The 16,358-nt window shown below is 41.7% G+C and overlaps 1 protein-coding gene across 7 annotated transcripts in view; it reads right to left on the bottom strand.

Moving 5' to 3' along the window:
- The window catches only part of DMD (dystrophin), a 906,062-nt gene that overhangs the window by 382,426 nt on the left and 507,278 nt on the right, over window positions 1–16,358 (bottom strand). For all 7 annotated transcript variants that reach the window (XR_014492555.1, XM_083362891.1, XM_083362889.1 and 4 more), the window contains one exon: window positions 11,465–11,615. Coding sequence is in view for 6 of the 7 variants with exons in the window: in XM_083362891.1 (XP_083219017.1) it covers window positions 11,465–11,615 (151 nt within the window). In the remaining variant the exon portion in view is untranslated. The remainder of the gene's footprint in view (window positions 1–11,464; window positions 11,616–16,358) is intronic.

Below are 16,358 nucleotides of genomic sequence, written 5' to 3'. Positions count from 1 at the left end.
TTGGGAGTCCTCCTAGCTTCACGACTCACTTTGGAGGATCATATAGTGGCCGTGACTAGGGGGGCTTTTGCCCAGGTTCGCCTGGTGCGCCAGTTGCGGCCCTATCTGGACCGGGAGGCCTTATGTACGGTCACTCATGCGCTCGTGACCTCTCGCCTAGACTACTGTAATGCTCTCTACATGGGGCTTCCCTTGAAGACTACTCGGAGGCTCCAACTGGTACAGAATGCGGCCGCGAGAGTTGTCTTGGGAGTTTCCCGGTACTCCCATGTTACACCTTTGCTCCGTGAGCTGCATTGGTTACCAGTTGCCTTCCGGGTAAGGTTCAAGGTTTTGGTTATGATCTTTAAGTCCCTACATGGCATGGGTCCGCGATACCTCGAGGACCACCTGCTGCCGGCATCGACTCCCCTCCGCCCTGTGCGTGCCCACAGAGAGGGCCTCTTCAGGGTGCCTCTGGTCAAGGAATGTCGACTGGTGGCCCCCAGGGGGAGGGCCTTCTCTGTGGGTGCTCCGGCATTATGGAACCAACTGCCGGTTGAGCTCTGGACGGCATCAGACCTCCGATCCTTCCGTCGCGGGTTGAAGACCCATTTATTTGAACTAGCGGGTCTGGCCTGATGGGGGTATATGGGTTTTTATAGGCTTGTTATTATTTTATCATTCTTGTTTTAACTTGGGCATTGATTTAATTGTCTTTTAATTTTTGTATTGTTATTTATATATGCCCTGTGAACCGCCCTGAGTCCCTTAGGGAGAAGGGCGGTATAGAAATCTCAATAAATTAAAAATTAAATTAAATATTACTATGCTAAATTGTTACTTTTTTTAGTAATTAGTAGATATAAATTCAAGAATATTTCTTTGGTTGTTTAAAATAAATTATTTTCAAATTAAGTATTATTTTAGTTAATATAATTTAACTAAACTGTAACTTAACTAAATACTATAACTTAATATAATCTATGACATTTTGTAATTTGTAGTTTCTGAATTATAACTGAAATTTAATTTTAATACCATTTCCTTGTGTAAATACAAAAAAGTTTTATATTTTTATTTTTCTTCTTCTTAATGCAATACTAATTTCCTGTAAGTTAAGAAATTATTCTTCTGATTTTTATGTTTTTATTCCATGGAAAATAGACCATAATGGTTTCAAGATTTTAGAATTATCATATTCTTAGTACATTATTCATACAGTAGTTTTGCTTGGAAATAGACCAAGGTACATGAAAGTAGTTTTAAGGCATTGAAAGCCCTACTGTCCTCCAGTTCAGTGATCACCCACTTTAAAGAGTCTGTTGTGACTCAGGGCCAGCCTGTGGGTCCGACAGCCGGCTCCGACGTATCGGAGGACTCAGATGAGGGGGAGGAGGGAGACGAACCGGCTGATGATGGTTTGGAGGCTTTGCAGAGTCCTCAGCCGGGGACCTCTTCTCAGCTGCGTGAGCCCGAGAGTGCGGAGGATGATGACCCACAGCTGGCCCTGTTCAAGGACGCCCGACGCAGGAGGCAGTCGAGCAGGAACAAACAAAGAAAGGCTATGGGACTCCTCGGGAGGAGGCACAGGGAGACCACGCCCTGAGCTCTCTATAAAAGGAGTGTTTGGGGAGGGGCTGGTTGCTGAAAGCAACTTTTCCGCTTGAGAAGACAAGCTCTAGTGTTTTTGTTAACTGCGTAATTAAATCTTGGCAGAAGCCTTTTAGCCTTGGACGCTCTCCAGTCTCTTCTTTTCGAATAGGGGTTTGTTAGAAGAGGGCTGGTTCAGAACAGTTTGCTTTCAGCCAGCCACCCCTTATTACTACGATGGAGCAGCTTCTTGCCGAGAATGCCCAGCTCAACCAGCAACTCACCTTGCTGGCAGCCCAGGTACATGCTGCACCCCCACCCAGGAGGAAATGTCAGATAGCTATGCCGGATAAATTTGCTGGTAATCCAGAACTGTTTCCTGCCTTCCTGGGACAATGCCAGCTTTTTATCAGCGTGAGAGCAGCTGATTTCCCCACTGACCGAGATAAGGTGGGTTTCGTGTTGAGCCTTCTGTCGGGAGATGCAGCTCGTTGGGGCACGCCTCTGTTGGCACAGCCTAGCCCTTTGTTGGATAACTTTGGGGGGTTTTGTGACCATATGCGCCTCATGTATGAGGACCCAATTAAGGCGCAGACTGCCACCCGACGCCTGAAAGCTTTGAGGCAGGGTCAACGCCCCCGCTGTGTTTCAGCATTTTATGAACGATATCTTTCGGGATCTGTTGGACCAGTTTGTCGTGATTTACCTGGACGACATCCTGATTTACTCCCCGTCGCGTGAAGCGCATCATCAGCATCTCCGTCAGGTCCTGCAGCGCCTCCGGGAACATCGGCTGTTTGCCAAGTTGGAGAAGTGCCAGTTCTACCAGGTGACCATCGATTTCCTGGGTCACCGCATTTCTCCTGAGGGCATCGCCATGGAGCCGAGTAAAGTCGAGTCGTTGCAGAGTTGGCAACCCCCGCGTCGCGTGAAGGACGTTCAGCGACTCCTTGGATTTGCCAACTACTATCGGACATTCATCCCTGGCTTTGCTGCCTTGACAGCCCCCCTCACCTGGCTCCTGCAGAAGAAGACTCGGTTCCAGTGGAACGCCCCCGAACAACAGGCGTTCCAGGCTTTGAAGGACGCCTTCATGAAGGAGCCCATCTTGAAACATCCCGACCCGCAACGGCCGTTTGTCGTGGAGGCGGACGCCTCCGACATTGCCATTGGGGCCGTGTTACTCCAGGCGACGCCGCCCAGCGGTACCCTTTTCCCTTGCGCGTATCACTCTCGGAAATTGAACCCCTCGGAGCGCAACTATACCATCTGGGAGAAGGAGCTGCTGGCCATCAAGGCGGCGTTCGAGGCTTGGAGGCATCATCTGGAGGGGGCGCGGCATCAGATCGAGGTCCGGACGGACCACAAGAATCTGGAAAGCCTGCAGACCGCTCGGAATTTGAATCAACGCCAGATCCGGTGGTCCCTCTTCTTTGCGAGGTTTGACTTCCGGGTGCGGTACATACCAAGCGGGCACAACCAGAGAGCGGATGCTCTGTCCAGAAAGCCCGAATACACCCGAGCGGAAGACAAGCTTCCGCCCAGGACAGTGATCCCCGTCGAGTCTTTTGCTGCGGTGCGGGAGCCGGTGGATATACGGGCTCGGATCCGGGAGGCGCAGCAGCAGGAGGCGTGGGTGGCTCAGCGGAAGGTAGAGGTGGGGCCAGATTCGCCTTGGTCGGTCGCGGATGGACTCCTGTATTATCGTGACCGGCTCTATGTTCCAGGAGGGCCACTCAGGGGACTCGTCCTCAGCCAGTGTCATGATAACCCGGCTGCGGGGCATTTTGGCCTGTTCAAGACTCTGAACTTGGTCTCCCGTACTTTCTGGTGGCCCCGAGTCCGACACGATGTCCAGTCTTATGTCACCTCCTGCATTCCTTGCAGGCAGGCCAAGTCAGCGACAGGGGCCCCGCCTGGTTTACTGCAGCCCTTGCCAACACCCAAGAGACCCTGGGGGGCTGTGTCCATGGACTTTCTGACGGATCTACCCCCATCCTCCGGCTTCACGACAGTGTTTGTGGTGGTGGACATGCTGACCAAGATGGCACACTTCATCCCTTGTCGCGGCTTACCGTCAGCTCGCGCCACTAGTCGCATGTTCATCCAACAGGTGTTCCGGCTGCACGGCCTTCCCGATAGAGTCGTCTCCGATAGGGGGGCCCAATTTACAGCCCGCTTCTGGCAGGAGTTGATGCGGGCGTTGGACATTAAGGTTTGCCTCTCGTCCGCGCATCATCCACAAACCGACGGGGGTACCGAGAAGGTCATCGGCATCTTAGAGCAGTATCTGCGCTGCTACGTTAACCTGCAGCAGGACAATTGGGTGGACTATTTGGCCATAGCCGAGTTTGCCTTTAACAACTCGCAGCACACCTCCACGCAGATGACACCGTTCTTGGCCAACGTGGGTTATCACCCCCGGTTTTTCCCCCTTTCTCCCGTGGACTCATCGGAGCCGGCAGCGAACGAATTTATGGCGGAGTTACAGGCGATCCATCGGTTGGTGCGACGGCAGCTGGAGAAGGCCAAGGCCGACTACAAGAGGTTCGCCGATCGGTCGAAAAGGGATACGCCTCCACTATCGGTGGGGGATCGGGTCTGGCTGTCCACCAGGAACCTACCATCCACTCGGCCGGCGAGGAAGCTGGACCACCGTTACCTTGGACCGTTCCCAGTCGAGGCCGTCATCAATCCGGTCGCCTATCGTTTAACTCTGCCACGTTCCCTGCGCGTGCACCCCGTCTTCCATCGGTCCTTGTTGGTCCCCGAACAACCGGCCTGTCCACTTCGCCAAGCGGAACCTCCCCCATCAGAAACTCGTGATGGAGGCAGCACCCCCGAGTACGAGGTCGCCAGCATCAGGGATTCCCGCTGGCTGAAAGGTCGCTTCCAGTACCTGATCGAGTGGAAAGGGTACGGGCCGGAGGACTTCACATGGGAAGACGCGACCGCCGTTCATGCCCCTGCGTTGGTGACTGCTTTTCACGAACAGTTCCCATCCCGACTGCATCCGGATCGGCAGACCCGGGGGAAGGGCCCTGCGGTGCGGGATAGTGTTGTGACTCAGGGCCAGCCTGTGGGTCCGACAGCCGGCTCCGACGTATCGGAGGACTCAGATGAGGGGGAGGAGGGAGACGAACCGGCTGATGATGGTTTGGAGGCTTTGCAGAGTCCTCAGCCGGGGACCTCTTCTCAGCTGCGTGAGCCCGAGAGTGCGGAGGATGATGACCCACAGCTGGCCCTGTTCAAGGACGCCCGACGCAGGAGGCAGTCGAGCAGGAACAAACAAAGAAAGGCTATGGGACTCCTCGGGAGGAGGCACAGGGAGACCACGCCCTGAGCTCTCTATAAAAGGAGTGTTTGGGGAGGGGCTGGTTGCTGAAAGCAACTTTTCCGCTTGAGAAGACAAGCTCTAGTGTTTTTGTTAACTGCGTAATTAAATCTTGGCAGAAGCCTTTTAGCCTTGGACGCTCTCCAGTCTCTTCTTTTCGAATAGGGGTTTGTTAGAAGAGGGCTGGTTCAGAACAGAGTCTTTGCTGGTGTGTCTTGTGTGTGACACATCCCCATAAAGGGTGGGGGCTGTTTTAAGCCATTTGGAGAGCGATGGGACTCAAGTCCCAATTGCTTATTACTCGAGGACATTGTCCTCTGCAGAGCGTAATTATGAACAAATTGATAAAGAGGCATTGGCCATTGTAGCTGGGCTAAAAAAATTCCACAACTATTTGTATGGCAGGGACTTCACAATCTTCACAGACCATAAACCGCTATTGGGGTTATTCACTACTGACAGACAGACACCCGACATCTTGTCCCCTAGGATGTTAAGATGGTCCATCTTCTTATCGGCCTACAGCTTCAGGCTGATCCACAAACCCAGCAAAGACATGGGCCATACAGATGGCCTCAGCTGGTTACCATTGCCTCAGATTGAGCCGGATCTGGCTCCAGCGGCTTTCATTTTTTCTATTCAGGATTTGCCTGTTTCCCCTCCACGCAGGGGTTGTAGCTGCAGAAACTGCTGCAGACAAGGTTTTAAGCAGAGTGCTATCCTGGATTCACACAGGGTGGCTAGAAAACACTCCTGGCCTCGAGTTCCAGAGCTATTTTACATGGAGACACGAGCTTTCAGCGCACAAGGGTTGTATTCTATGGGGGAGCAGGGTCATTGTCCCCACTTCATTGAGAGACAGGGTATTGCAATCACTTCATGAGGGACATCCGGGCATTGTCTGGATGAAGGCATTGGCATGAAGCTACTTATAGTGGCCGGGGTTAGATAAGGCTATAGAAGCTCAAGAACACAGGTGTTACACATGTCAGCAGATCAGGCCTGAAATGCCATACGCTCCTGCCGGAGCCCATGATCTTGGTTTTCTTAATGTTAAGTTTCAAGCCAACTTTTGCACTCTCCTTCTTCACCCGCAACAAGAGGCTCTTTAGTTTTTCTTCACTTTCTGCCATTAGAGTGGTATCATCTGTATACCTTAGGTTGTTGATATTTCTACTGGCAATCTTAATTCCAACTTTTGATTCATCTAGCCCTGCCTTTCTCATGATGTGCTCTGCATATAAGTTAAATAGGCAGGGCAACAGTATACAGCCTTGCTGGACTCCTTTCCCAATTTTGAACCAGTCAGTGGTTCCGTTTCCAGTTCTCACTGTTGATTCTTGACCCTTAAGTAACACCAGCTGCCTGCATTTAGTGCAGGTTCGAGTCCCACCAGGCTCAAGGTTGACTCAGCCTTCCATCCTTCCGAGGTAGGTAAAATGAGGACCCAGATTGTTGGGGGCAATTAAGCTGACTTTGTAATAATGCTGCTTGGGGTGTGTGAGTGTGAAAGCCCTAATAAGCAGGCATATACATAGAATGAAGGCTATTGCTAAGCACATTGGTTTGTGCTTAAATTGTAAGCCGCCCTGAGTCTTCGGAGAAGGGCGGGATATAAATGGGATTAAAATAAAAATAAATAAATAAATATAGGTTTCTCAAGAGACAAATAAAATGGTCTGGTACTCCCATCTCTTTAAAAACTTGCCACAGTTTGTTGTGATCCACACAATCAAAGGCTTTAGCATAGTCAATGAAGCATAAGTAGATGCTTTTCTGGAACTTCCTAGCTTTCTCCATGATCCAGCGTATGTTGGCAATTTGATCTCTAGTTCCTCTGCCTCTTCAAAATCGTGCCTGTACTTCTGGTAGTTCTCGGTACACATACCGCTGGAGTCTAGCTTGTAGGATTTTAAGCATAACTTTACTAGCATGTAAAATAAGTGCAATGGTGCGATAGTTTGAACATCCTTTGGCACTGCCTTTCTTTGAAATTGGAATGTAAACTGATCTTTTCCAATCCTGTGGCCACTGTTGAGTTTTCCAAATTTGTTGGCAAATTGAGTGTAGCACTTTTACTGCTTTGTCTTTTAAGATTTTGAATAGCTCAGCTACTCCACTAGCTTTGTTGTTGCTCAGCTTTCCTAAGGTCCACTTCACTTCACATTCTCGGATGTCTGGCTCGAGGTCAGTGACCACCTCATCATGGTTATCAGGGATGTTAAGCTCGTTCTTGTATAGTTCTTCTGTGTAATTTTGCCACCTCTTCTTAATCTCTTCTGCCTCTGTTAGCTCCCTGCCATTTTGGTCCTTTATCATGCCCATCTTTGCATGAAACGTTCACTTCATCTCTCCAATTTTCTTGAGATTTCTGGTCCTCCCTATTCTATTGTTTTCTTCTATTTTTTTGCACTGTTCATTTAAGAAGGCATTCTTACCTCTTCTAGCTATTCTCTGGAATTCTGCATTCAATTGGTTGTATCTTTCTTTTTCTCCCTTGCCTTTTGCTTCCCTTCTTTCCTCAGCTATTTGCAAAGCTTCCTCAGACAGCCATTTTGCTTTCTTGCATTTCTTTTTCTTTGGGATGGTTTTCGTTGCCACCTCTTATACAATGTTGTGAACCTCCGTCCATAGTTCTTCAGGCACTCTGTCTATCAGATCTAATTCCTTAAATCTATTTGTCACCTCTACTGTATATTCATCAGGGATATGATTTAGTTCATATCTAAGTGACCCTGTGCTTTTCCCTACTTTCTTCAGTTTAAGCCTACATTTTGCAACGAGAAGCTCATGGTCTGAGCCACAGTCAGCTCCTGGTCTTGTTTTTACTGACTGTATAGAGCTTTTCCATCTTTGGCTGCACATAGTCAATCTGATTTCTGTGTTGACCGTCTGGTGAGGTCCATATTGTAGAGCCGTCTCTTGGGTTGTTGGAAAAGAGTGTTTGCTATGACCATTGTATTCTCTTGACAAAATTCTGTCAGCCTGTGCCCTGCTTCTTTTGTACTCCAAGGCCAAATTTGTATGTTATTCCAATTATCTTTTGGCTTCCTACTTTAGCATTCCAATCCCCCATGATGATAAGGACATCATTTTTTGGTGTTAGTTCTATAAGGTGCTGTAGGTCTTCATAGAATCGGTCAATTTCATCCTCTTCAGCACTGGTGGTTGGGGCACAGACTTGGACTACTGTGATATTGAATGGTTTGCCTTGGATTCGAACTGAGATCATTCTGTCATTTGGGGGATTGTATCCCAGTATTGCTTTTCCTACTCTTTTATTGACTATGAAGGCTACTCCATTTCTTCTGAGGGATTCTTGGCTGCAGTAGTCATCTGAATTAAATTCACCCATTCCTGTCCATTTTAGTTCGCTGATTGCTAAGATGTCGATGTTCAGTCTTGTCATCCCTTGTTTGACCACGTCCAGCTTGCCTTGATTCATGGATCTTACATTCCAGATTCCTATGGAGAAAAAATCTTTAAGCATCAGACTTTCCTTTCACCACCAGATACATCCACAGCTGAGCATCCTTTTGGCTTTGGCCCAGTTCCTTCATTCTTTCTGGTGCTACTAGTACTAGCCCTCTGCTCTTCCCCAGTAGCATATTGGACACCTTCTGACCTGAGGGGCTCATCTTCCAGCGTCATATCTTTTTTCCTTTTGATACTGTCCATAGGGTTTTCATGACAAAGATACTGGAGTGGGTTGCCATTTCCTTTTCCAGTGGATCACATTTTGTCAGAACTCTCTGCTATGACCTGTCCATCTTGTGTGGCCCTGCACAGCATAGCTCATAACTTCATTGAATTACACAAGCCCCTTTGCCACAACAAGGCAGTAATCCATGAAGGAGCAGCTTTAATTAAGCACATTATGCTTTCAGAATTCATTTTCAACTTTAGTACTTCTTTCTACTAAAAGGAAAAAAAAGATAATAATGATTTTTAGAAGTGCTCCTATATATGCCTAAAAGGTGATAAAAAACTGAGTTAAGAAATTCTCCTTTAGCAGAACATACTCAGCTTTCTTTTCTTTTCTATATCCTCTATATGGGTCTTAATTTTTCCTATGTTAAGTGATAAAAAATAAAGAATATTTCAGTGAGTAGCAACATTACAAAGCAGGTGGCAAAGCAGTTAACTTGGAGGAAAATTGTCAGCAGAAGTCCATTTGCGTAATGTTAGTTTTAGTTTATTATGACAAAGCATACTGATATATTTTAAGTCATTTTTATTGTAACATTATAATGCCAAATTTATGTTCTCCACATTTCTGTAACTTTCACCATGAAATCTAACATATATTTGTCTAAGAAAATAAAACTTAAAACAGAAGGGTATTGTCCTATAAATATTTAAAAAAGGTAATAGAAGTATTCTAAAACATGTTTTCTTTCTAAAGGTTACAGAAGAATAAGCATTTATATAACAAAATTACACAATGCTACTGCTCAAATATAACAAACAATTTATAATATGTCCATTAAATATTATTTTACTGACATCAATGTAAGAACACTTTAGAGGATTAAAGCACCATCAGTGTGTTTGAATGCCAGAGCATATAAAATCAAGCATCTATCATTCGCCCAATTCATCTGTTGATCATATAACCAAAAAATGTTTACGAGTAATGCTAAGGATGTTTTTTTCATCATTTGAAATTAATGCATATACAGCTGTACCAAATAAAATATGTGTAACAATGCAATGATAGAAACTGAGCAGGGAACAGTTTGAATTAGCTTATTATATCCTGGAAAGTAAAGGATTTTTTTTAAATAAATTCAGTTTGAATGCTCCAGCATGCATTATCATTTACATAAATTTCCTTTTCCTAACATACTGTGTCATTAAACCAATATAGCCAGATATGAGCTACAACAACAAAGATTCTATATACTTTGATTAAATAAAATATGATTATAAGTTTTATTATAATTAATCAAATATTTCATCATCACTGTTGTTGTTTGTTATTTTTAACAATTTAGTCATGTCTGACTCTTGGTGACTTTATAGCCAAGAGCTCCCGATGTTACCCTGTCAAGCACAGCTTCTTTCAATTGTTGTAGGTTCAACTTTGCATAAAATTTGATGCTATTAAGCCACTGTGTTCTTTGCTTGCCCTTTCCTCTTTGTCCACTAACCATTCCTAGCATCATTGCCTTCTCCAATGAATTTACATGCATAACATGGCCAAAGTAAATCAGTCATAGTCTGTTTTTAGCTTCCAGTGATCTGTCTGGTTTTATACGATTTAACACTTCTCTGTTAGTTACTCTGGCTGTCCATGCTATACACAATAATTTACACCAGCAGCACAGTTCAAAGCCATCAATTTTTTTTCAATCAGTCATTCTTAGGGTCCAACTTTTACACCCATACATCATTACAGGGAAGACTATTGCTCTAACTAGCCTGCTTTTTGTATTTACATCAATATCTTTGCACATCCAGATCTTACTTATGTTAACCACCAGTGCACTGCAGCCCAAAGTTATCCTGCATTTCATTTCAGGAGTAGAATTGCTATCGTGAACAACAATCATCAAAACTACCACCCTGAAATTATTATGTATTGTGACACTGAAAGTAATGAAAACAACTATGGCTATAATGCTTGGGAGTATTATGGCTAATTATTCAAAATCAGACAGTTGCAATATATTCTTGTAGATGCTGCATTCTTGCCCTCAGAAGGCTTGTTCGTTCATTTTGCATTAAAATGTGATTCATCAAATAAGGATACATTTCATATTAATATAGTGATGAATTACCTATATGCAAATAACACCTGCTTTTTCAATGAATTATTTTTACTGCTTTAATGCTGCAAGTCATTCAGAATGAAACTAAGAAAAAAAAGCCTAGTTACTTAAAATTATATGGTACCCTTTTCATCAAACTCTGGATGGCAACCAAAATTTAATATTAAAATAACAATATAAATAACTATAAAACAAAAGAAACTTGTGGCCAAGTTCATATGATTTATGTATTTGCTTGTATTGTTTTTTTAAATGCTGAAATATGTGCCATTTTCCCTTACTGGCATTTGGTCCACTGAGAAGTAAGCTCTGACTTATTTTTTCCTGATACATATCAAAAGCAGAGCATTCATGCAAAAGGTCTATCCATTTGTGAAACCATATGTGGTCAAGATCCAATCCATGAAAATGAAGCTCAAGATTTTCACTTTCTCATTTTCTTGTTGGAATCAAAGGAAAATATTACAAATAAACAGCAACATTTTGGAACTGTGGATTCTGAATTAATGATGAAGCTAAATTGAAAATATGTGCAATGTGCAACATACACATAATCCCTCCATCAATTCAATGTTGACTCTTATCTATATAGGCAGACTTTCTCCAGAACGATCTATGCCAACCAAACCCTTCCACATATCTATGTCTGTATGTATATTATCTCTTTCTATAGACACACACTCATACATACATACATACATACATACATGCATACATACATACATACATTAAAAGTACATATAGATATCAGCATTTGTACAATAAAAATATAAGCAATGCATACCTGGATGTATTGCTTCCTTTTAGAAACATTTGGATCATCAGGTTCTACTCTTATTTTAGCTAAAGTTTGTTCTGCTTCAGTTAGCCAGAAGTTAAAATTCTTCATATCGTGATGGAAATTTCTCCATTTCTCCAGTGACTTGTCAAATTTTCTGTAGAAAAAACAAACAAACAGATGATATTATGGCATTAGCATTTTGCAAGCAGCAATCCAAAAAAATTGAAAAATTATTTAACAATATAGTGATGTCTTTACTTAAAAATTGAAACAGGGAAACAAGGTTTGCTAAAGCTGGTGTTGGAAAATGACATCACAAAATGTAGAGATATATCAATACCACAAAATAAATAGAGGATGTTTATGTTTCAACACATACAAATGTACACATTTTCCTGTAGACATCTTTTATTTAACATTAACATTTATAAAATTAATAATTCTCCATTTCTCTCTCTTCAAAAATCATACACTGGATGTTTTAACATTTGTCTATGTGATAAAATGAAAAAAATAAGGAAAGAAATATAATTTCTTCTCAGTTTTAATAGAGATCCCAGTCCACATTACCTTAACATATATTTCTGCTCAAAGAAATGTATACACAAATAAAGTATAACAATTACCTACTGGGCAAGAACACATATAGTACCACCTCGCTGACATAAAGCTAGGCCATGTTAAAAATGTGATGCAAAGCAGATCCTTAGTCTAATGTTTCTGATCTAGCTGGATTCTTTATTTTTTATTGAAAAGTTTTACAGTACATTTTAACCCCCCTTCCCTCCCCCTCCCCCCAACTTCCTCCCACCTCCCCATAGAGCCCACCCTTCCCTCTCCCTCCCCCCTGACTTCCCAGAGCTGAATACAGGGTATTGCCTCTAACAAACTTAAACTAGAATATGCTAACTATCTATAAATACACTTAAAATCCTAACGCACTTTAACTCCCATTAGACATAACTAAATAAAAATACATCTTGTTAAATTCTAATACTCATTCATATGCTAAATGAAACTTTTTAGTCCCATATTTATTCTGAATGTAATCAATCCATCTTCTCCATTCCGAAATGTATCTTTGTTGCGAGTGATCTTTCAAATATGCTGAAATTTTTGCTATTTCTGCTAGGTTTGAAACTTTTAGAGTCCACTCTTCTATAGTAGGCAGATCCTCCTTCTTCCAATATTGCGACACCAAAAGTCTTGCTGCCGTTATTAAATTCAACATCAATTTAATTTCTATAACAGTACAATCTGTAATAATACCCAACAGAAATAACTGCGGAGAAAACCTTATCTTTTTCTTAAATATCTTCTGCATATTCCACCAAATTTTTATCCAAAAAGCTTAAACTTTTTTGCAAGTCCACCATATATGATAGTACGTTGCATCGTCACAACCGCACCTCCAACATTTAGGTTGATAATTTGGATACATACATGCTAATTTTTTGGAATCTAAATGCCATCTATAAAACATTTTATAAAAGTTCTCTCTTAAATTTTGTGCCTGTGTAAATTTTACATTTCTGACCCAGATTTTTTCCCAAGTATCCATCATTATTGGCTCCTGAATATTCTGGGCCCATTTTATCATACAGTCTTTAACAAGTTCCATTTCTGAATCTATTTCTATCAATGCATTATATATCCTTCTTATATGCGCTTGACTTTGATCTCTAATTTGTTTTACCAAATTTTCATCAGTTGTTGAAATACCAATTTTCCAATCTTCTTTCCATCTAGCTTGTATCTGCCCATACTGAAACCAAGTTTGTACTATCTTTTCTTCTTTTAAAATATTGAATGGCTTTAGTGGCCATACATTCCTTTCCAATCTAAGAATTTCTTTATATGTAATCACATCATGTTTGAATCCCAAACTTATATTTTCTATCGCATGTTTAGGTATTGCCCAAATTGGTATTTTATAATTTAACTTATATTGATATTTTTTCCAGACTCGCAACAGGGCATACCTTAATATATGTGTCTTAAAAACATTATCCACCTTTTTATCATACAATAAATATGCATGCCAGCCATATAATAAATCATATCCCTCAATATTCAATATTCTTCCTTCTGTTAAATTGAACCAATTACTAATTGTCGATAAAGCCGCAGCATCATAATATAATTTAAAATTGAGCATTTTAAGACCACCTCTTTCACGCATTATCTTAAGTTTTACTCTCGGTCTTTTCCCTGCCCAAATGAATTTATTAATACCTTTCTGCCATTCCTCCAAATTTGAATCTTTTTTAAGTATAGGTATCATTTGAAACAAAAATAAAAATTTTGGTAAAACATTCATTTTCACTGCTGCAATTCTTCCCAATAAAGACAATTGTAATTTTCCCCAACTGTCTAACTCTTTTTGTGTTTTTAGCCATAACAATTCATAATTATTTTTATATAATTTCACATTTGAAGCTGTAATATATACCCCCAAATATTTAATCTTTTTAACTATTTCAAATCCCGTTAGTTTTTCTAAGAATTCCTTTAGTTCTATAGTCATATTTTAGACAATATTTTAGTTTTTTGCCTATTTATCTTAAATCCAGAAGCTTATCCATATTGCAAAATTATCTCCATTAAATCTATAACCGATTGAGTTGGTTGACTTAATGTAATAACCAAGTCGTCTGCAAATGCTCTTAATCTATAATCTTGATGTTTTATTTTAATTCCCTTTATTTTTTTTTTGAATCACGTATCTTAATCAATAATATTTCCAATGTTAAAACAAACAGCAATGGTGACAACGGACATCCCTGTCTTGTACCTTTTTCAATTTTGCAAGCTTCTGTTAAACTACCATTAATTTGAGCTGTTTGTTTCTGATAGATTGCCCTAATAGGTTGTAAAAACTTATCCCCAAACTCCATCTTCTCTAATACTTTTAATAAAAATTGCCAATTCAATTGATCAAATGCCTTTTCGGCGTCCAAAAAAAATCAGCACTGCGGGAACTTGATTATTTCTTTCCAAATATATTAAATTTACAATATGTCTCACATTATATTTCATTTGTCTACCACTTATGAATCCTGTTTGGTCACTATGAATCATTTGCTGCAAAACCTGCATTAATCTGTTTGCTAAAATTTTTGCAAATATCTTATAATCAATATTTAAAAGCGATATTGGTCTGTAATTTTTAGATTGAGTAAGGTCTTGATCTTCCTTTGGAATCAACATTATAAAAGCTGTTTTCCAGGATGGAGGCACTTCTCCTCCAGATTGAATTGTTCTAAATAACTCCTTTAAAGGTTCCACCATTTCTAATTGTAGGTTTTTATAATAAATAGCTGTCAAACCATCTGTTCCAGGTGCTTTACACACTTTTAATTGTTTAATTGCTAAAATAATTTCTTCAGCAGTTATTAATTGATTCATCCCTTCCCTTTGCTCTTGTGTAAGTATAGGAGTATTCACTTCTTGTAAATATCTATCTATACCTAAACCTTGAATTGTATCCCTAGCATATAGTTTTGAATAAAATTCTACAAAAACCTTTTTAATAATATTTTGCTGGATTCTGTGTATTTTCATGAAATTGCATGGAGCTTTATGTGCAAGGGTAATTTTATCAATTGCAATTTATTTTCTAAACTCTGCAGCAAAGAGGTGCTTCAGTTTTTCGAAAGCCACTTGGCATTTGATGGACCAATTTAGTGGCTGACTCAGTTTGGGTTTCACCCCTCCCACTGTCTTGAGCAGGTTGCTGATGGGCAAGGCTATCTGGGCAAAAGTGGGGATGAATTACCAAAAAAAGTTTGTGAACCCTAGGAAGCTCTGCTGCTGCCTCCTGGTCTGAGGGGCCTCCCACTCCAGGATTGCCTACACCTTACCTTGGTCCATCTCCACCCCATCCTTAGAAATGCAATACCCAAAGTAATCTAGGCTGGTCTTGTGAAAGTCACATTAGACAGCTTCGAATACAACTGGGTTTTTCACAACTTCTCAAGCACTGAACTCACTAGCTCATGTGCTCATATGTTCTTCTATGGGCTTAGTATAAATTAGAATGTCATCTGAGTACACCAGCATCCCTTTATACAGGCGTTCATGCAGGACTTCATTTATCAGCTGCATAAATACTGCTGGTGTCCCTTGTAGCCCAAACAGCATCACCCAAAATTAGTAGCAACCCCAAAAACAGTTGAATGCAGTTTTCCATTCATCCCCCTCCTTAATTCTCACTTGGTATTATGCCTCCCTCAAATCCAGTTTGGTGAAAAATTTCCCTTTGGATAGGTAACCCAGCATGTCCCTCATGAAGGGGATGGGGTATACATTTTCCACACATAGTTCAGTCCATGGTAATCCACATACAGTCTGTGAGAACATCTTTCTTCTCCTTGAAAAGCACAGGAGCAGCCATTCTTGACTTCACCGGCTGGATAAATCCCCTGGCTAAGTTCTTGTTTATAAACTCCTGAAGTTCTTCCATCTCCTTCAGTGTCATGGAATTCATCTTCAGCTTGAACAATTTAGCCCCTGGTAAGATTTCAATGGGACAGTCTGTGAGGTAATGGGGTGGGATCATGTTCGATTCCCTCTCACTAAACACCTCTGCTAAGTCACAGTATTCATTCAGAACAAGGCTTTAATTCCTCACTTTCCTTTAGTGTATTCATTGACTCCACTTTCACTTTTTTAACCACAGGCTCAAGGCTAGAGTTAGGCACTTTCACTGATTCCTGCCGGCTAACTACTTTCTTTCTCATTCTCCACTTGTTGCTGTCCCAATCTATTGACAGATTCCATTTTCTCAACCAGGCTAGTCCTAAGACCATGGTTTTGGTCTTCTCAGGAGCCACAATAAAATTAATAATCTCTACAAGGGTCCCAGCCTTGAGGTTCACTGGCTCCAGTAGGCAAG

The sequence above is a fragment of the Vipera ursinii genome (genome assembly GCF_947247035.1).
Source record: "Vipera ursinii genome assembly, chromosome: 4".
NCBI lineage: Eukaryota > Metazoa > Chordata > Lepidosauria > Squamata > Viperidae > Vipera > Vipera ursinii.
This window is presented reverse-complemented; position numbering and strand designations above follow the sequence as displayed.